At 35.6% G+C, this 23,258-nt stretch overlaps 1 protein-coding gene across 4 annotated transcripts in view; it reads left to right on the forward strand.

The window, feature by feature from the left end:
* pax5 (paired box 5) overlaps positions 1-23,258 on the forward strand; it is a 262,678-nt gene that overhangs the window by 43,695 nt on the left and 195,725 nt on the right. For all 4 annotated transcript variants that reach the window (XM_028805784.2, XM_051930047.1, XM_051930046.1 and 1 more), the window contains 2 exons: positions 3,970-4,167; positions 16,464-16,528. In XM_028805784.2, the coding sequence (XP_028661617.1) occupies positions 3,970-4,167; positions 16,464-16,528 (263 nt within the window). The remainder of the gene's footprint in view (positions 1-3,969; positions 4,168-16,463; positions 16,529-23,258) is intronic.

Here is a 23,258-nt window from a genome sequence, read left to right on the forward strand (position 1 = left end):
ATGGCCCCATTTAGGGTGACTTGAAGTCATGACAATTAAAATGCTTGAATAAAGAAAAGGATCAATGTAATGAGGATTTATTATTATCCCAGATTTTTCAGTTAAATGTGTGCCAAATATCAAGTGTGTGGCTTGAAAAACAAACTTGTGCATAAGAAACAAAGAGAGATTGTGTTTAGTTTTGCCTTAGTAAGAACATTCTATCAGTTTTGTTTTGTTGTCTCTCTACAACCTCTTAGCACATGACTCCACATCCAACGTTATGTTTTACGAAATTCATTTGAGCTGAACACACTTAAAGATAGGGTGAGAAGCTCAGTCATCCGGGAGAGGCTCAGTGTAGAGCCACTGCTCCTCCGCATCGAGAGGAGTCAGATGAGGTGGCTCGGGCATCTGATCAGGATGCCTCCTGGACGCCTCCCTGGTGAGGTGTTCCGAGCACATCTAACCGGGAGGAGGCCCAGGGGAAGACCCAGGACACGCTGGAGGGACTATGTCTCTCGGCTGGCCTGGGAATGCCTTGGGATTCCCCCGGAAGAGCTAGAAGAAGTGGCCAGGGAGAGGGAAGTCTGGGTATCTCTGCTCAAGCTGCTGCCCCCGCGACTTGATCTCAGATAAGCAGAAGAGAATGGATGGCTGGATGGATGAATACACTCATTTCCTAGTACAGTAGAGTCTCGCTTATCCAACCTTCGCTTATCCAACATTCTACATTATCCGATGTCCCACCGCAAAAAAAAGCCAAAAAAAAAACCGCATCAATCGGCAACAAGAACTGCAAGTTGTGAGCGTGAGCATAGTCTATTTTTTGTTGCTAAGTTCATTTGTTCAGTTAAATTTTTCTGTTGTTTTGTTGTAAAACATGATTACAGTGGATTATGTGGCTGGCCCTCTCTGGCGTCCACGTCTCTCACGCACGTGTGTGTGTGTGTGTGTGTGCATCTGTCTCTCTTGTGCGTGTGTGTGTGCGCGTCTCTCTCACACGTGTATGTATGTGTGCGTCTCTCTTTCTCTCACGCGTGTGTGTGTGTGTCTCTCTCGCATGTGTGTGTGCGTGTGTCTCTCTCTCTTGCGCGTGCATGTGTCTGTCTGCGTCGCTCTCTCGCACTCTCTCTCTTAACGCTGCACAGGGAGAGACTGAACACGTGCGGAAATCATCGGCGCGCACAAACCGAAAGGGAAACTGGCTTGTTTCTATACCGAGTGTGTGGTCATGCACAGAGGCAAAAGTTTGGCGAACTTTTTGGTCATAACCCAATTTGTACGTGTTCAGAGATGTTCGTGAACTGAGGTTCCACTGTATTAGGCTCATAATGTGTAAAATTATAACATAGTTTGACGTTTAATAGGCTTTTTCTTAACACCTCCCATTATCCGACATTTTCGCTTATCTGACGTTCTGCCGGCCCGTTTATGTCAGATAAGTGAGACTCTACTGTAATTCCTTGGTAAATGTTTTATGTAACAGAATCCTTGCTACTTTTTTCATAATAGATAATAATTAGATCTTCACATTTTGTTCACTTTAGCCCCTGCTTCATTCTACTTGTAACTTTTTTATAATTATTGTTTTAACAATAAAATGACTGGTTACTTCAATAATTCCTGTCAGAGTCAAACAACCAAAGCATTATATAGCAGTGGAACCGTACACTATATTGCCAAGCAATAATAATAATTCTTAATTTTGATAAGAATTATTATCAGTAAAACATTTTCTGTCAAAAAATAAATACCAATGCAAACTAATAAATTGTCCCTAGTGTGTGTGTGTGCCCTGCGGTGGGCTGGCACCCTGCCCGGGGTTTGTTTCCTGCCTTGCGCCCTGTGTTGGCTGGGATTGGCTCCAGCAGACCCCCAGGATATAGCAGGTTGGATAATGGATGGATGGAAACATGTATCAGTTTAGAATCAGTTAATTACATGCAAAGGGTTTGAATACTTCAGTTGATTATTGTCTGTGTGAAGTGTGCATGTTCTCCCTGCAAGGGTTTTTCTCCAGGTACTCTGGTTTTCCTCACATATCTAAAAGACAGGTTTGTTAGCATAAGCACAGTATGTGCAGAATGAGATTTTAAGTGAACAGACAGTTACCAAAAGTAATTTATATGTAATTCAGTAGGAAAATAGGTAATAATTTTATTTCTATAGCACATTTTCAAATAAGGAATGTACCTCCAAGTGCTATAAACAATATAACAGTTAAAAAAGAAAAAATATCAAGTCAGAAATAGACACTTATATACATATAACTAACTAAATAATAAAAATAATTTATAAAGAATCAACATGTGCTTACATAACACAAATATACAAGTAGTAGAATCCTAATTTGATTTTTTTAAGTCCATTAAGATAAGTCCAATTATATGGTCAGATTGGCACGGAGGACAGAAAAAACAAAACTCCAGGGGAAAAAAGGCAGAGAAAAAAAAAATTGCAGGGGTTCCAGGCCAAAAGATTGCCCAGCCCCCAATAGGCATTCTACCTAATATAAGGTGCTAAAGTCAGTCTTATAATTTTTAAAATCTTCACAAAGTATTAGTCAATTAGATGCAGTTGGTCTCATAGACAGTTAGAGTATCTTCTGTCATTCCATTACCACAAGTGGCTGCATAGAGAAACCAAAAAACAAAACAGAAAAGAGTACGGATTAATAATGACAACACATCCAACAAGTATATTTGATATTGTAATTCATATATAATCTATAAAAAGTAGAACCAAAATTAATTAACAAGAGGCCAAATTGCTAAAGTGTGTTTTTAATAGTTTTTAAATTGAGTAATTAAATTTTTTGGTGGATAACAGCAAAAGGCCATCTCACCACATCTTCTATGCTTAGCTCTCAATATAATAAGCAAACCAGTGTTAAATGATCTGAGGTAAGGGGACAGACACTTCAAAATATACAAGGGAACAAGATTATTCAGAGCTTTATATTCCACTAGCAGTAAAGCAGCAATGAAACAATGCTAAAATCTGTGAAATGTGCTCAGATTTTCTTATGCAGGATAAGATTCAAGCTCCTGCATTTTGAACTAAGTGCAATCAGTTGATGTCTTTTTTAGGTAGTCCTGTTAGGAGAGCATTATAGTAATCTAGTCAACTGAAAACACAAGCGTGAATTATTTTTTTCAGCATCTTCCAATGTTATAAGAGGGCTTACTTTTGCAATATTTCATAATTGAATAAATGCAGTCCTTGAAATACAGTTAATGTGTGATTTAGAGTCAATGATCACACCCAAGATCTTAACTTTGAGTGCCAAGTGGTCAAGTTTATTTCTAAGATGGCACACAATAGGTACCTTGATATGAGTAGACCATTATTCAAAATTAACAGGATAGTTGAGCATTTTTACCATTCATGTGTGTCACTGCATGGCAGCACTGCTCATTTTTGATTTGTAAATGGGCCTTTACAGTAGAATAAGGTTAAACGCTATAGGGTTAGTAAGTTCTTTTGGTGGTTTCAAAAATACAAAAGTGTCATTCGATAGACAAGACAGATACAGTGGCCTATCTAGTGGCCAAATTTCAAAGCCTTTGCAAGTATGCACTGAAAACTGTAATGGAATGGACTTTTCATAGTTGACTAGACATTTCCCACCTAGGAGTCGGCAATCACTACAGGATTTATTTCAGTCAATATCAGCTAGTATCCTTGAGTGTACCTGTAGAGTGCTACAAATATAATAAGAAATCAGTAAATCACTGTTTCAAATGGTTTTGCAGATGTAAGGTGTATGTGACTTGTTGCTACATTTGCACTGACATTTATCTTGTAATTTTTTACCCATATAAGAATATTTTAGCTAGATTGCAATAATCTAGGATGCTTCCATGACGTTTGCAAGTAAACAGAATGCTTATAATAGATGTACATCCAAATATTCTACACCAAGGACAGAAAAAACAAAGAGGTTTTTAGGTAGTTAACCTCATATCTTTTTTCCATCATTTTTAGGTACTACGAAACTGGCAGCATAAAACCAGGAGTCATTGGAGGATCCAAACCAAAGGTTGCTACACCCAAAGTTGTTGAAAAAATTGCAGACTACAAACGCCAAAATCCTACCATGTTTGCCTGGGAGATAAGAGACCGACTGCTGGCTGAGAGAGTCTGTGACAATGACACTGTGCCTAGCGTCAGCTCTATTAACAGGTAGGGTGACATAAAGACTTCACAGACTTGGAGATGTCAGTTACAAATACTGAGCACTGGTTAATGGTAGTCAGTTGGTTTATTTGCTGCCATTAATTAAATAATTTCTTTAAAAAAAAACAAAAGCTAACAGAACAAAACTTTTATGTAAAGGACTGAAAGTGTCTTGTTGAGTTTGTGTAACCAGATTCTTTTCGCATAAGCAACACTCATATTGTGAGCTGTTTCCTCAGATCACCTGGGACATTAATTTAGGTGAAGAAATACACACAAACATGGGTAGAATAGACTAACTCCCCACAGACAGTATGTGAGTCAGATTTTAAACTCAGTTTCCTAAATTTGAGGGAGCAGTGCTAACCGCTACATTTTTAATCAAAAGAATTAGACATAATTTCAGAGGTAACTTGAAAACTTGTAATAAAATAACTGAGAGGAAGAACAGAGTTTTGTTTGCCTTAGACAAATGAGGAAACTAACATTTAGGATAGTCAGCTAAGTCCCTTTTTTGTTCCACAGGATGGCTGAGAATTGTAAAATAATGTGTTGCCATTCAGTAAACACAGCATTAACTTATCATAATATTCTTGTCTTTCATGCACTTTAATGATCTAGTCTACTGGTGTGGTGTTTTAAATCAGTAATTTTTTTCATGCATGAATACTAAACATTAATAACAACACTTAAATTATGCTATTCTTATCCATTGTTGAACACTCCATCTACAGATGTTGATGAAAGCCTCTTACTACACCAATCATTTAGCAGTTAAACAGAATCAAGTGAACATCTGTGGAAGATACGTTCATTGGGCAACTTCATTGGTTCGTTCATCAACACCAATATTTATTTCTAGAATATGCAAGGTGGAGTAAGACTTTTTAAAAACAAGCACAGCTGTATGTGTTGTTTCTAGGTGACTTATAATGCATACATTTTATAGCTTTAGCGCACATGATGTTAGAATGAAGGCACATTTTGTTAGAAATATTTTTTGTTGCTGTTTAAAAAACATTTACACTTAATTTATTTGGAAAACAGTATAGAACAGCTAAGTTCTTCAGTTTTCCTCAGTACCTAGTAACAAAATTTCAAATGGAATACAAACCAAACTAATAATATACCAGCAATGTGCATGCTATGTGACATATATCATGATGGTAACACTGTAAAGGATATGGTATTACAAATTTTAATGCTTTGTTGGAAAATTAACAATGGCTTTTGCAAAAAAAAACAAAAACTTGTGCAGCTGTCCAGTTATAGACAGGTATTTACATTAACAACAACTGATCAACAATTAGTAGAACTTAAATTAGGTACTTAATTATCAAACATAAGAGACAGAACTTGGCCACAACAGTACATGTTCCTAAACCCCAGTCTGATGGCAAAGAAGCAGTTTTAGTGAACAGTGGTGCAGAATTTAATGGTGTTTGTGCCTTTACTGTGGAGGAGCAGGTCACTTTTGAAACTCATGTCATGTGATTCCCAAACCAAACAAATCATTTAAAAGCATTTACAAAACTATAATTGTGAAATGCTTACAATCTAATCCATATCAAGAGTATCAAGAGCTGGGAAGAATGTAAAATTACTTTTAACTCATCATAAAAGCATTACGAGTATTTAGTAATGCCACTTGGCCTAGCCTGTGCTCTGGCAGATTTTTTTAGCCATTTCTTAATGATTGATTCTGAGATGTTTTAGGAATTTATGTTTTGGTATATATTAATGACATTCTTATATTCCATCCTACTTTGGACAAACATATCATCCATGTTTGTGAGATTCTTTCCCAGTTAAGAAAACTATACATTACATTAGAAAAGTGTGAGTTTCATTAATCATCCTTTTTACATTTAGGTTATCAGATTTCCTGCCAGAAATTACATTTATACTCAGCAATGTGCTAGGAAATAAGTGACTTGTGCCCAATTCTCCCAAAACAAGTTCACTGTTTTATTAGTCAAGTTAAGTCAAGAGTATTTATTGTCATTTCATCCAAATACAGTAGTACAGCATACAGTGAAACGAAACAACGTTCCTCCAGGACCATGGTGTTACATAAAACACAGGACAACAAAGAATCCATGACACATAACATAAAGACACATAATATATAACAAGGTGCATATGAGTCAAATGTGCAAACATGTGCAACCATGTGAAACACTGCAGAACAGAACACATATATCAGATATCAGATCGGTCCATGAGTGTTCAGGAGTCTGACTGCTTGGGGGAAGAAACTGTTACACATTCTGGTGGCGACGGCCCGAATACTTCGGTACCTTTTTCCCAATGGAAGGAGTATAAACAGTGAATGTGAGGGGTGTGTTGGATCATTCACAATGCTGGTGGCTTTACGGATGCAGAGTGTGGTATAAATGTCCATGATGGAGGGAAGAGAGACACCGATGCTCTTCTCAGCTGTCTTTGCTATCTGTTGTAGGGCTTTGCGATCCCTGACTGTGCAATTTCCAAACCAGACATTGATGCAGTTGCTCAGGATGCTCTCTATGGTTCCCCTGTAGAATGTTGTTAGAGTAACTGGTGGAAGACGGGCTTTCCTCAGCCTATGCAGGAAGTAGAGCTGCTGCTGGGCATTCTTGGCTAAAGAGCTGGTGTTGTGGGACCAGATGAGGTTCTCTGCCAGGTGGACACCCAGGAATTTGGTGCTATTGACGACCTCCACAGTTGAGCAGTCAATGTTCAGTGGCAGATGGTCACTCTTAGTCTTCCTAAAGTCAACGATCATCTCCTTTGTTTTGTCTACATTCAGAGACAGGTTATTGGCTTTACACCAGTCCGTTAACCGTTAGCTTTCTGAGCTACTACAGTTGTTTCCTTAAAAAAAATTATCACTACTACCTCTTCTACTGAAAATCTGACAATGTGTGTGGACCAGGGATTCCCAGGACACCTTCATAAAACTTAAGGATATTTGCTGCTCTGCCCCTCTGTTATGACACCCTCGGCAATTCAAACTAGAAGTACCTGTGACTTAGAACAGGGTGGGTGCAGTCCTATCTCAATGATTTCCAGATACAGGTGAAACTTCACCAATGTTTATTCTTTTCCAATACTGTACAATGAAACTGATATGTTGGATATTAGAAATTATTAACCATAAAGTTGGCTCTAGGGGAATGAAATAATTAGGTAGAGAGTACATAGTTGTCTTTTTAAATATTTACTCACCAAAAACACTTAACTTATTTAAAGAGAGCAAATCAAAATAATGCCTGAAAAGCATGATCACAGCCATTTTGAAGATTCAGCTTGCTAGGACACCACTTGTTGTCAAGCACATGATGCACATGCTGTGTGACAGTTGATATCTTGACATTCACATTATACAACATGCAAAAAACTTGAGCAACCTTCTAGTTAGTAATTTTTAGTACTGACTGCTGTGTAGTTTGACTTTGAATTTAGCACACTCCTTTGAACGTGACAAGCAATCTTTGAACTTACTATGATTTGTCCTAATCAACATCTAACTACTGTTTTGTAAAGTCCCTTATATCTCTTCCCTAGATTTAATAAAATTACTAAAATTAGTCCATCAGAACTTTTTTGGAAAATTCCACGTGATCATAACACAAAGAAAGTAAAGCAATAGAGAAAGGATATAGTTATTTTAACCTTATTGCTATATTTTCCATTTCCATTACTTTCCACCCTTTTTAGTCATTTCCTTCCTTTTTGCTGTATAGTCAGACAGTCAGTCAGTCATCAACCAACCCGCTATATCCTAACACTGTGTCACGGGGGTCTGCTGGAGCCAATCCCAGTCAACACAGGGTGTAAAAAAAAATCCTGATTTTTACATACAGTAGTTCACTAATTTAGCTGCCACTTTAGATTGCTAATATATAAGAAAACTCATAATAAAGCTGCTTTAAATTAAAGAAATTGTTTTAAACCAGAAAAGCAGTGCAGCCTAATTTCTGTCTTCACAACTACTGTATATATATTTAGTTGAACAAATGACAAAACATAACCATTTCTAACAGATTTTTCAATACAATTCAGATTAATGTAGTACCAGAGTACTGTAAGCAGTTTACATGTATAACATAACTTTTACATATACATTTGTTTCAATCATGTCACCTCTATGTATTATGTTTGCTTAAAATGAAAAAGTGTCTTTCCTCATAGCTCTAACCTTGTAGTTAGGGAATCAGCCTGGCCACATTTCTTTGGACTTTGAGTGCTACTATGTATTTTTTTGCAACAAGAAGTGCAAAAGTGGGCATGGTATTCCAAAGGAGGTCTCACAAGTGTGGCATATACAGTACCTCAAGTATAACCTTCCTTGACTTTTACACCACATATCAGGCTACATAACCATCTTAATTATTTCTGCACACTGCCTGGATGTAGAGTGTGAAGAGTTTGTTAAGTACTATTACTTTGCATTTACTTAAATTAAGTTATATCTGTGGCAAATGTTCCCAAACCTGAGTTCTGTGCAGGTCAATTTGGAATGATTCAGCCAATTTACAATATTGTTTAGTATCATCTCAGACATAACCAGCTTATCACTTAAATTCTTATCAATATAATTTATATTTACAGTATTTAAATCTGCATCAGCTCCAGCACTGATACCCCAGGACCACTATTTTTAACATCACCTAATGTGCACACAGCAATCCTTTTCTTATTGTGCTTAAACCAAATTTGCTGTTAGATACAGGTGCATTTATTCTACAGTCATTTGAAACCTCTTGACTACAGGTCATCCCCACTGAACTAATTATGTGACTTCTAAAACCACTGGCTGCTTCTTCTTCTTCTTCTTTCGGCTGCACCCGTTAGGGGTTGCCAAAGCGGATCATCTTCTTCCATATCTTTCTGTCCTCTGCATCTTGCTCTGTCACACCCATCACCTGCATGTCCTCTCTCACCACATCAATAAACCTTCGCTTAGGCCTTCCTCTTTTCCTCTTCCCTGGCAGCTCTATCCTTAGCATCCTTCTCCCAATATAGCCAGCATCTCTCCTCTGCACATGTCCAAACCAACGCAATCTCACCTCTCTGACTTTGTCTCCCAATCGTTCAACTTGACTTGACCCTCTAATGTCCTCATTTTTAATCCTGTCCATCCTCGTCACACCTGGTGCAAATCTTAGCATCTTTAACTCTGCTACCTCCAGCTCTGTCTCCTGCTTTCTGGTCAGTGCCACCGTCTCCAACCCATATAACATAGCTGGTCTCACTACCGTCCTGTAGACCTTCCCTTTCACTCTTGCTGATACCCGTCTGTCACAAATTACGCCTGACACTCTTCTCCACCCATTCCACCCTGCCTGCACTCTCTTCTTCACCTCTCTTCCACAATCGCCATTACTCTGTACTGTTGATCCCAAGTATTTAAACTCATCCACCTTCGCCAACTCTACTCCCTGCATCCTCACCATTCCACTGACCTCCCTCTCATTCACACACATGTATTCTGTCTTGTTCCTACTGACCTTCATTCCTCTCCTCTCAGGACATATCTCCACCTCTCCAGGGTCTCCTCAACCTGCTCCCTACTATTGCTACAGATCACAATGTCATCAGCAAACATCATAGTCCACGTGGACTCCTGTCTAATCTCGTCTGTCATCTCCTCTAAAACCATTGGCTGCACCAGTGATAATTTAGGTGTGTCATATTAAAGGGGTGAATACTTATCCAATCAATTATTTTGTTTTGCATTTTTAATTAATTTAGACCATTTTGTAAAGGTCCGTTTTCACTTTGACATTAAAGAGTCTTTTTTTTGTTGACCAAAAAGCCCTTTAAATCCACTGTGATTGAATGTTATATAATAATAAAATGTGAAAACTTCTGAGAGGGATACTTTTATAGGCTCTGTATGAGCTCATTAACCCCCTTATGCCATTTATGACAAATGTTACCTGGCCCTGTGATGTGTTTGATTTTAACACTGTTAATCTAAGCAGAACTTCACTCTATATAATTTCCAAACCGCTACTTAAGTACTTAAAAGTCCCAGTAACTATGTTGTGCCAGTCACTGGAAAAAATGAAATGGTCTGAAAACTTGCACTGCAGATGCCCACTAGCCATCTTCATTACTAAACCAACTATGAAGATGACCAGGATATGCATATTTACTTCAGAAACAAAATAAAGAGAATTGTTTTTCTCAAAGAATGAGAAAGATCAGACAATGGGTTTTTCAAATCAGAGAAGTTAGTTGTAATCAAATCAGAATGGAATTGGAAAACACTTTTAACTAAGAAAATTCTATTCAATAAGCAGAGCCAAAACATTAATATGTAATTCAACAAACAGTACTTTCTCCAAGCACTACTTCACTGGTTAGATCTTTATCTCAGACAAAGCAGCCTCCACTGCTGCACTCCAGTTAATCAAGTCATATCAGGAGGGCAAACCATAGCAAACAGTCAAGATGCCATAGTATCCATGTCAACCTGTAGTGGCTTTCAATGTGGTGATGTCACATGGTATAAATTTAAATGAAAAAAAATGTAAACTCTTTCTTGAGAAAGGAGATAAAATTCTAACTCATATATAAAGATATAGCTCCAAAATTAAACTTTCAATATATAAAATTCTCAGAAACCAAAAAAATTATTCAAAGCACAAAAAATGTTTAAACTGACAAAACGGGTTTACCAATTCTCACAAAATGGCATTGAGGTTATTTACTTTTCAGCTGTAAAAACTTAACAAAAATGCAAATGTAGATTTGCTCTTTCACTGGCTGTATATTTCAGCCCACCCTTACCATTCCTAATAGATTTATCAGCTCCCACTGGTTGCCACGTCCAAATTGGGCTTGTGAAGATATCACCTTATAATGTATTTCAGATCCTGCCTAAAAAAGGCCATAATTTTATTCTGGTTATTGTGGATAGGCTCCAACATTATTCTGGTTAAGAAACCTACCCATGCAAAAGAATGTATTGACATATGGTATTTATTTAAATAAATTAAATAAACATGCTAAGGAGACTCAGGTCTTTCATGTGTGCAGCAAGCTGCTGGAAATGTTTTACCAGTCCATATTGGCTAGTGTGATGTTCTCTTAGGGAAGCAACCTGAGCACAAAAGAATCACAATGCTTGAACAAACTTATCAGGAAAGCCTGCTCCATCACAGGGTAAACCCTGGACACACTGGAAGCTGTTCTGGAAAACTGAATGATGGCAAACTGGGATGCTATCATGAAAAATCCTCTCCATCCCCTCCAGGAGGCGCTCTCTTGGAGCACTTTTAGGTACAGGCTCATTCCACTATGGTGCACTAAGAAGCCTGCTATCAGCAATTCAGTACTTTCACAAGATGTACTCATTAAGTTTATTTCTATTTATTTATTATCTATTTATCGATTGAGCGATTGGCTGTATTATTTGTCCTGTGAGTCTGTATCCCCGTTTCTGCTGCTGTATGCATTTGAATTTCCTCATGGGATTAATAAAGGTTATCTTAACTAATAACACTTATGATTTTCCAAATATTTCCATGGTCTTTCAAGATCCATTATTTCAGACAGATGCCCACAACTCACTTCATGATTTCACAACTACTCTTGTGATAAGATGGGAATACAATTAACCCTTACAAATGCTTGTAATTCAGAGAGTAACTGCCAAAATGAGTATGTCAATTAAGGTTTAGGAAAATACATACATTGCATTGTTAATGTCAATAGCTGGAAAGAGGTTTACTTCAGGCTTATCATCATCTGAGTGCTTATATATGTACAAGCCACTTTTAATTCAGTTTGAAAGTACCATTTCCTCAGTCCCTGGCCTTTCCAAGCACTTGGTTCAACTTAAAATAAATTGAAAAGTAGCGCGGAAAAACCTGTTGAACACTGGAACTTCTGCCAAACTGTTCTCTGTTCAGAGATGCAAAACAGTTCTGGATTTTAGAGTGGGTTGAAGGATGTCTCTCATGTGGTAGAACATCTATCAGAGGTCAACATTCAGAAATGAAATCTGAGATATATTGGGCTATACTCTGTTTTTAAATGGAATGGTCCGTTTTTTTCTATCAAACTGGCCTTAATCAATCATTTTCAAATACATTCCATATTTCATGTATCTTGATAGAAGCATGTGTATTTCAAGCTTCACCCAGCTAGCTTCCTTCTCTTCAGGACACACATAACACTTTCTGCCTTGGAAATTCAAACAACATAATTAAAGACCTCAGCCATCCTGCACAGCTGCTTTTCTGACTCCTCCCTTACGGCAAATGGAATAGGGCCATTGATGCTTACATCAGTAGATTCAGGGAAAGCATCTACCCTCAAGTCATAAGGTTCCTGAACAGTCATAATTCTCAGTGTATATAAATATTTAGTATTTATTTATTTAGAATTTATTTATTATTTCCAAAAACATGTTTTACATAGGTATTTATATTGCATAATATGTATACTTTTATTATTTTTTCTGTTATATTTTCGTCAACTGTCAGAGGAGATACGCAAGTAAGAATTTCGTTATAGTATATACACCTTATAATAAACTTGAGCTGACTAAATATTCAAGGCTTTCTATTACTCCTCCTCATCCTCCTCCTCTTGTTGAGATTGATGACATAGAATATGAATAACATGCTTTAGTTTGGAGATGACAATGTTCTTGGGCATATTGCTTTTTATATTAGAAGAGTCATGGACCCAAAGACCTTTCTGGACAGCAGCAAAAGATATCCATGTCCTTCCTTTTCTCTATAAACGATTTTCATCACCATTTTCCTTCCAAGCAATATGTATGTATGCAGTATGTACATCTGACGTTCTCCTCTTGAGAGGAGTTGTTTTTAATATTCATAAAATATATAGGTTTTAATATTACTTTGAAATATTCAAGTTTTTTTCATTGTGGCGCCATTTTTTTAAATGTGTTTCTATCATGATGGCAGCCATTTTGACATATTCTCATTCTAAGAGCCATTAGAGTGTTATTAGAAAAATTATGTCTGTTCATGTGACCAAGTGTCATCATCAGCATGCTACTGTATTAAAGATGATGACATACAGCATATGCTGTCCACGTTGTTGGATATTATAAACCCAACACTGCTTCCTTATGTAAGATTCTGTTAGGGAAAGACTGATTTACTTTCTGTTTTCAATCTTTTAGCTTTGTTATCCTGATTTTGATTTTTGCCCAACACTTTGGTTTTGGAAACTGGCTTTTTTATCTTCAGGCTCTGGCCCTTGAGTTATTTTTTTTCTTTTGAGTTTTGATCACCTGTTCCTTATTACTCTTATCCTTCTGGGCTAGCCATTATTAAAGCCTAATTTGTCCATAATTTGATCATGCTCAAGAGATACCACACTAGAATTCTGGTACATGCTGATTAGGAAAGAATGAATATTTGAAGTCGTATCATTCTCTAGCTTTAGAAATTCAATAATATCAGACTATCAGAACCAGAATATCTTTATTGTCATTGTAGCAAATACAACGAAATTAGGTGCAGTCCCTGCGGTGTCAAAACATAATTAAATATAATTACAAAAGGATGAGAAAGGATAAGAAGAAATAAGGTAGAACACAAACATTCAACATAAGACCTTAATTGCACATGAACACTATTGCACAAGATGTCATCTATTGCACTGCTGCATTGGAGGTGATTAGGTGGCATTCAGTGCCCTAATAGCAACAGAGTAGAAACTGTTATTCAGTCTATTAGTCTTTGTTTTGATGCTGCTATATCTTTTGCCTGATGGCAACAGCTGAAACCTGTCATGAGTGGGTTGTGCAGAGCCTTTTAAGATATTTTCTGCTTTCCTGAGGCAGCGAGAGCTGTGCAGTTCATCCAGAGAGGGTAAAGAGCAGCCGATGATCTGCTGGGCAGTCTTTACAATCCGCTGAAGTGTTTTCCTCTGCGCTGTTGTGCAGCAGGAAAACCAAAACGCAGAGGCATAGCACAGGATACTCTCAATAGAGCAGCGATAGAAGGACACCAGCAGTTTTTGGGGGATGTTATTTTTCCTGAGGACTCTCAGGAAATAAAGTCTCTGCTGAGCCTCCTTGCCAGCTCAGCTGTGTTCACACCCCAGGACAGGTCTTCCATGATGTGGACTCCCAGGAAGCGGAAGTCTGACACCCTCTCCACACAGTCCCCTCTGATGTAAAGTGGTTTAATGTCCGTTTTCTTTTTCCTGAAGTCCACAACGAGCTCCTTAGTCTTAATTGTGTTCAGGAGCAGGTTGTTGTCAGCCGCTCCACTTCGTCCCTGCAGGTGGACTCATCCTAATAGAATGATAACTGATTTTGCAGTTTTGACATCTGTGTTGAATGCTTTCTTTTTTTTTTTTTTTAATATTTTTATTTTATTAATTTTCATTGTAATCATTCCATACAAACAGATCAATTTATAACCCAACAAATTTGAAAACGAATCAAACCCCACCCCTGAGAAGGAGAGCTTAGCTAAAGGAAAATTTCTTTAAGCTTTTTAATAAGGCAACATTAGACAAAAGAAGGGGAGAAGTAAATATCTATATAAATAAGAGATGGAGAAGGGAGTTAAATGCAATAATAGTTATTTCTCTTATTCTAAAATAATATTGATTAAATCCTGCCATGTTTTGAAAAAATTTTGTACAGATCCTCTAACTGAAAATTTGATTTTTTCCAATTTCAAATAATATAAAACATCAGTTTCCCACTGACTTATAAGAGGAGAATTAGGATTCTTCCAATTTAACAAAATAAGTCTGCGTGCCAAGAGTGTAGTGAATGCAATCACCGTTTGCTTGTCCTTCTCCAATTCCAGTCCATCTGGAAGGACACCAAACACAGCTGTTAGTGGGTTAGGAGGGATTGTGATACTAAGGCTGTCTGAGAGGCACTTAAAAATTTTTGTCCAAAATGATGTTAGTTTGGTGCAGGCCCAGAACATGTGACCCAGTGAGGCAGGAGCTTGGTTGCAGCGCTCGCAGGTTGGATCCTGGCCTGGAAACATTTTGGACAGTTTTAAGCGAGACAGATGAGCTCGATATATAATTTTTAGTTGAATAATTCTATGCTTTGTGTATATAGAACTCGAGTGAATTCTCTGCTTTGCTACCTTCCACTCCTTTTCTGATATATTGATTAAGAGATCTTCTTCCCAATGTCCTCTTGGATCTTTGAAAGGTAGGGACTCTAATAAGATTTTATATATTGCGGAAATAGTGTTTGTTTCCTCGGAATTGAGCAGTATTTTTTCCAGCAGTGTGGAGGGTGCAAGGTGGGGGAAATCGGGCAATTTCTGTTTAACAAAATTTCTAATTTGAAGATAGTAAAAGAAATGTGTAGCTGGGAGGTTAAATTTTGAACGTAATTGTTCAAAAGATGTAAATATGTTGTCTATATAAAGATCTCTGAGCATTTTAATCCCAAAACTTTTCCAGGTATTAAAAACTGGATATACTTGCGAAGGTTGAAAGAGGTGGTTCTCTTGCAGAGGTGCCACTGATAAAAGATTTTCCATGCTTTCTAAACAAGAAACATAAACTAGACAACACAAATTCTAGCAAAAAGAGGCACTAAGCTTTAGCTACTTATAAAATCATTGCTGTAGAAAACCCCTTTCATGTTCAGACTTTGCATGCACAAAAAGTTTCTGATTGATATAACATTTTTGGGAGCAAATAATATAGGAGACTAAGGGGCTAAAAAAGGTAGTACACTAATAAGAATGATCCATTTGGTCCATATACACATACAGTATATACACATATAATCACAGACTTTGTATGCATACTGTTAAGTATATACATCATGTTTTAGAGTATGTTGTAAAATATGTGTGGATACGACTTTTAAAATGATTTCTGCTTTATATAGCACATGCAATGCCTTCACACTAATGCTTTCTTTTTCCTCTAAAATAAAGGATGAAGTCAGACATTAAGATCTACGTTTTGGATCACATACTGTATACTGTCTTCCTTTAATTAGCAAGCAATGAACTCACAGATGTCATAGTGCCAATGTATATCACTGAATAATGTTAGTAATTTAGGATGAAAAATAGTTGCAATTTCATATGACTGCCATTAACATTCAAGTCACTACTGTGAAAGTTTAACTTCAAGTTGCTGTTATATAAGCAACATCAAATTGTTATGCTGAAGTAACTGAACTAGAATTCCATCTTTATTGCATTTGATACTAAGAGTTAGGAATGGAAATGTAGTATGATATCTTAATGTGTTTCATTGTTATTTATTATGAAATATAAATACACCAATATTTCAACTTATCTCTTCTTTTATGTGATGTATTTTAGGATCATAAGAACAAAGGTACAACAGCCCCCAAACCAGCAAGTCTCCGCCTCCACGCACAGTATAGGTAAGAACAATAATAATAAAAATAATAAAGAACTGCCACTGTTGTACAAGATACTACATTTTTGTGAACAAATAATACAAGAGACTAAGGGCTAACAAAAGCAAATACAGTTGTAAGAATGGCCCATTTGGTTTCATCTGATTCTTGAAGGGTCAAGCTGGACGTGTTATGTCATAGGTGATATAACATCAATAGTAGACAGAGAGGGTTCAAGTCACCCTCCCTGGGAAATCATTGTGTAGAGGGCAAGGGAATATGCAGAAGCACATGTGTTAACTAGATGAGATCAGAAATGATTCAGCTGACAGAAAAGCCTAGAATTCAAGATATGTTTTACTGTATATCTTGATGAAGTCACTTAGCATTCCAATAATCACATCACACAGGTATGAAATCAACTGTACCATTGTGATCTGTAATTCAGTTTGAAGAAACAAGTTGAGTAAATAGATTAATTTTAATTTAAAATAAATTAATGTCCAGAAGTCCTGTACCATCTCTGAGAAAGCTATCCAATAATACAATGCAACTCACTGAGTTTGTATGGGGATACATAGTTATCTCCCAAGTGTCCTGCTCTCTTCTAATACTGTATGTGGGCTGCGTCTCTCTACTGCCACCTGCAAGCATGAAAAATATGCTCCACAACGCCCTTTCTCTCTCATCAAGGCACCCATGCCATATAATGGGCAAATGCTCTCTAGCATACTAGGAGGAATCTATCTTCATCTCATTTTGCCAACACTGTTTTCTACTCAGTTAAACTCTTTAGAGGGTTTAACCTTTAGAGGTTTAACTTGTGGGACACAATTTGTACTAACAGGGTTTGTTGTTTTCTATTAGGCCATTTTCCCACACTGACATGTAGATGTGTTCTCTTTGTTTCACTGTTTTATTCTTTCCTATGAAGAAGTTTCTTCTGAGACATTTGGTGTTCCAATCTGTCAGTGTCCTCGCTCGTGCCTGATGACCCAAATTGCAGCATTAAGTAGATCACATTTTAAACAACTGCAATTTTAAGTGGCACCATTTCTACATCAAACCCCATCTCAATGCATTTTACAAACATAGATAGATAGATAGATAGATAGATAGATAGATAGATAGATAGATAGACAGACAGACAGACAGACAGACAGACAGACAGACAGACAGACAGACAGACAGACAGACAGATAGATAGATAGATAGATAGATAGATAGATAGATAGATAGATAGATAGATAGTATGGCAAGCCAAATTAACATTTAGAGATATCTTGAAATGAATTTCGGATATCTTAAAATGTAATTTACTTTTTAAGATATCTGAAACTCGCTTTGAGATATCTTAAAATACTTTCCTTTACATTTTAAGATATCTGCAATACATTTCGGGATATCTCAAATGCATTTCAAGATATCTCAAATACAGTTTCAGATATCTCAAAATAATTGTGTCTGTATTTCAAGATATCTCAAATGAATTTTCAGATATCTTAAATTGACCTTTCATGGATTTTAAGATATCTTAAATGCATTTCAAGATATCTCAAAATCATTTCCTGTAAAATTGCCTATTATTTCAATGGGACTTCTTGTTTATTATAAGATATCTTAAAATGTATTTGAGATATCTTGAAATGAGCAGGAAGTGATGTTGAGATATCTGAAAATGTATTTGAGATATCTGAAAATGGACAGGAAGCTGTTTTGAGATATCTGGAAATATATTTGAGATATCTTAAATTGTATTGTAGATATCTGAAAGTGCTATTGAGATATCTTGAAATAATTGAGTGTCCTTTTAAAGATATCTTAAAATGCATTTTAGATATCTTGAAATACAATTTTAGATATCTTGAAATACATTGTTAGATATCTGAAATAGAGCAGAGACCCATTTTAAGATATCATGAAATTAATTTTAGATATCTAAAAATGTATTTCAGATATCTGAAACAACAATGAATTTCAAGATATCTTAAATGCTTTTTAAGATATCTAAATTATATTTCGAGATATCTTAAAATAACTTCCTTCTCATTTTAAGATATCCCAAATTCATTTTGAGATATCTGAAATGCATTTTCAGATATCTTAAAATGACTTCCTGCACATTTTAAGATATCTAAAATACATTTCAAGATATCTTAAAATGACTTCCTGCACATTTCAAGATATCTCAAATACATTTCAAGATATCTTAAAATGACTTCCTGCACATTTCAAGATATCTCAAATACATTTCAAGATATCTTAAAATGACTTCCTGCACATTTCAAGATATCTCAAATACATTTCAAGATATCTTAAAATAACTTCCTGCACATTTCAAGATATCTCAAATACATTTCATGATATCTCAAAATCACTTCCTGTGCATTTCAAGATATCTTAAATGCATTTCAAGATATCTTAAAATAGGCAGGAAGTTCCATTGAAAGTATAAGAAATTTTACAGGAAGTGATTTTAAGATATCTGAAAATGTATTTGAGATATCTTGAAATACACCGGAAGTTATTTTAAGATATCTGAAAATGTATTTGAGATATCTTGAAATACGCAGGAAGTTATTTTAAGATATCTGAAAATGTAATTGAGATATCTTGAAATACGCAGGAAGTTACTTTAAGATATCTGAAAATGTATTTGAGATATCTTGAAATGTGCACAAAGCTATTTTAAGATATCTGAAAATGTATTTCAGATATCTCAAAATGCCTGCAGATGTATTTTAAGATATCTTGAAATGTATTTGAGATATCTCAAAATGCACATGAACATATTTCAAGATATCTCAAATTGCATTTAAGATATCTTGAAATGCATTTCAGATATCTGAAAATGTACAGCATATCACTTCAAGATATCTTGAAATCTGTTTGAGATATCATACAATTCTTTTTAGATATCTTAAAATAGATGTATTTTTAGATATCTATAATTCAATTTGAGATATCTAAAATGCATTTCCAGATATCATAAAATTCATTTTGAGATATCTCTAAATGTTAATTTGGCTTGCCATATAGATAGATAGATAGATAGATAGATAGATAGATAGATAGATACTTTATTAATCCCAAGGGGAAATTCACATTGATGCAACTACTGTACTTAAATTATTTTTTTTTCAAGTTTCAGCACAGGCAGTGAGTTTAGTTAGGGTCACACAGTGGGTTGGACAGCAAAACTGAACCACAAAGTTTAATTTTTAAAATTCTGGTTCCTTATTAACTAAGCTACACTGCCTGTCACATACTTTACAACATATCCTTTAAAGGTAACAGTATTTTTTAGTTATTCAGATTAGGTTCACATTGATTGTCCAAAAATACCAAAGTTTTAATGTATTTATCAGATAAGGCACTAGTGCAGGGCAGGATGGATTTATATTGAGAAGTTGAAGTTAAATGTCTGTCTTTCCTGTATATTAACATGTCCACTTTGTTTAATGTTGATAACACATATTATTTTAAGCCTTCACTTAATCAAGTCAGTTTTTTCAGCTTGACAAAATAAGAACCAATACTGCACCCTGACAAGAGAAATGGTTGCTTACAGAGTGACAGTAATACCCACCACTGTTTATTCTCCTCATATCTGTTTTTATATTTCTCCAATTTATTTTTATTTTAGACATACCATACCAGGGTATGATAGTAAGTTAGTCTAAACTGGCTTAGTGAAAACAACCCTGGTTATATTTATGGGTGTGCCCAGTGATGAACTGATTTGCACCTGATTTTGCTGAGTGGCCACTCTTCAACATAAAATTCAATAATGTTTGTTCTGAAAATAGACAGCTCGGTTCATTTTAATGAATGGTTTGATGAACTCTATTTAAAATTGTGTAAAACTGTCATTTTTAAAATGTGAACATCAATATACAAGCACTGGTTAAAAACTTGGAGATGCAGCTTTACGGTGAATTGAAGTTAATTAAAATTAAAAATTATACTGGATCAATGAATTAATCAGCCTTTACTTTTTAGAGAATTACTATTTCCAAACATTTTAAAAAGAAAACAATTTTGGAACTGAAATAAATAAATTGATATAATTAAGATGTAAAGCAGACACCACTCAATTCCAAGTATTTACCTTCTTGTCTCTTGAATATCAATGACCAGATTAACCATTAACTCACTAGTCAGTGTTTGTCATCAAATATTTAAAATTGTTTCAAAGATATTTTATTATTTTAGGTTGCAAAGATTCCGCTTCACTCTTTTCTGTTTACATGTACACAGAGGGATGTGGGTCATTCAGAGTTTTTTTTTTTAAGATAGAAAACAAAATGAAATATAATAAGTTATAACCTGGGAGCTTAAACAGTGTTTCAAATAAAGATGTGAATGGGAAAAAGATTACCACCAGAATGGCACAGAGCTAAAATAATTTCTACAGAGGACCTCCAAGAATATGAAAGAGACAGTTAGAAAGTGAATTATGTTATTGAGGACACAGGTGAAAATTAAGATGAAGTACATTTACATGGGCTATTAGAATATATAAAACAAACTACTGAGTCATGGATAATAAGCAAGAACCTATCTGGATATGATGCTGTGACAGCTAACCAAACAAACTTGACTATTGAATGATCTCTTGTTTGTCAAAGTTTGCTATAATTTTGGCATTAGCACCAAACATGAGCATACACTTAAAAAGGTTAACACATGTTTGTATGTTTACCAGATACAATGAAGCAAGAAAAAAGTGGTAACTTTACTTTTATACAAAGAAGGCAGTAAATTGCTAGATTTGATGCCTCTTCTTCCTGAAAAAATGATGTGTACATGATTGTGTATGTGTGTGGATTGGGACTTCAGCAAAATGTCTAAAACAAAAAATGAGCAAAGACATTTTGTGAGTTGTATTTTTAAAAGCATTGCTGACTTGGTCTAATCCTTTACCTATGGTGAATTAGAAGATAATACATTTTAATTCTGTATATACATTTTTTAGGTGTGCTTATATTTAATGCAAAAACAGCCTACTACAGTAACCATGTGAGTCTCTTGGTCTGCCTGCATGAAATAACCTCCCATTATAACTGAATTTATAGAAATATGGCACACCTGATCTTCAAGGAATTTTGTCAGGAAAGTTAAATTCTCATTGAGGTATTTTGAATACGGTGCACTGAGTAAAGTTCTGAAATTTCAAAACCTCTCTTTGAAAAGCACAGGCAAACTTAAAACAGAGAAACAGAAAACAAAGTAAGTGGAAAAGGAATTATGCAAGTGTCACTCTGCAAGCATAGTGTGAACAAATATGCATTCAGTATTTATGCCTCACTAAAAACAACCTCACAGATTATTTGCAAACCTCCAGGCTTGCCCTACGTTAATGTCCAAAGCAGCCAAAAACTTTATTTTGAGACTTTAAACAGTGACATCCAGTACTTCAAAAATTTTACTTTTAAAAAATATGAACTATAGTAAGTCGTAGACCCTCAATGACAATCAACTAGGAACTCCACATCAATCAATGCCATTTTTACATCACTTCAATTGTAATGTCCTACCTATGAATACTACTGAGCCACCAAAAGTCTATTTAGGCTACCTTTTTAACTACATGATATTGTAAAGTCCTAGTAAAAAAGGTATATTTAATGTAGTCTACTAATTCAAGTATATCTATCTAATTACATTAAATTCAGTGTTATTGTTGTATATGACTGACTGTTAAAAATATTTAATACTCAAAATTTGACAACTGGCACTTTGATAAAGTAACTAAAAACATTATAATGCTCCAGCTTTCAAATCAGTGAACAAAATCCCTGAACACACCTGACTTTTAAGCCGTGTGTACATTTTTTATTTACAATTGTAGTACAGAGAGCTTATGTGACTTGATCTTGTATGATTTTGTAGGCTACTTTTTTTTTTTTGTTTTTGTTCTTTATTTTGCCTTATACAATTTCTAGTATTAGGAATTTGTTAGTTTTCGCATACCCCTTGGGGTCAGAGTGCAGGGTCAGCCATTGTACAGCGCCCCTGGAGCAATTACAGGTTAAGGGTCTTGCTCAAGGGCCCAGCAGAGTAGGATCTCTTTTGGCAGTGACGGGGATTCGAACCGGCAACCTTCTGGATACCAGCGCAGATCCTTAGCCTCAGAGCCACCACTCCGCCCCATATACTTTGTTAAAAAAGAAGCTGTGCATGCGTTGTTTAAAGAGAATGTCGGATAATTAATAATTAATTTTTGTTGTTGCATACATCCATCTCAAAGGGCAGAAAATATGGAAGACTAATACATCCATTATTAAAATAATACAGAAACACAAAATAATTAATAAACAACACAATATCTCAAAAATAAAATGTACAAAAAGCAAAAATAAAATGAATATCACAATATACAAGTAGTACTAGGGTGTTGTACCTTGTTAGCCATTATGAATGTAGTGAAAAGTCAAGCAAAATTACCCCTTTTATTGGATAACTAAAAAGATTACAATATGCAAGTTTAAAAGGCAACTCCGGCCCCTTTTTCAGGGAAGATGTAATCATGGAGTTACTACATCTCATCTGAAGAAGGGGCCTGAGTTGCCTCAAAAGCTTGCATATTGTAATCTTTTTAGTTATCCAATAAAAGGTGTTATTTTGCTTGACTTTTCGCTACAATATACAAGATAACAATAAACAGATTAAATACAAAGAAACACACTTGAGCAAGGGATGAGACCCTTGCTGAACCATAACCATTCCGCACTGAATATGTAGGTCTCTG

This window comes from Erpetoichthys calabaricus, chromosome 7 (genome assembly GCF_900747795.2).
Source record: "Erpetoichthys calabaricus chromosome 7, fErpCal1.3, whole genome shotgun sequence".
Taxonomy (NCBI): domain Eukaryota; kingdom Metazoa; phylum Chordata; class Cladistia; order Polypteriformes; family Polypteridae; genus Erpetoichthys; species Erpetoichthys calabaricus.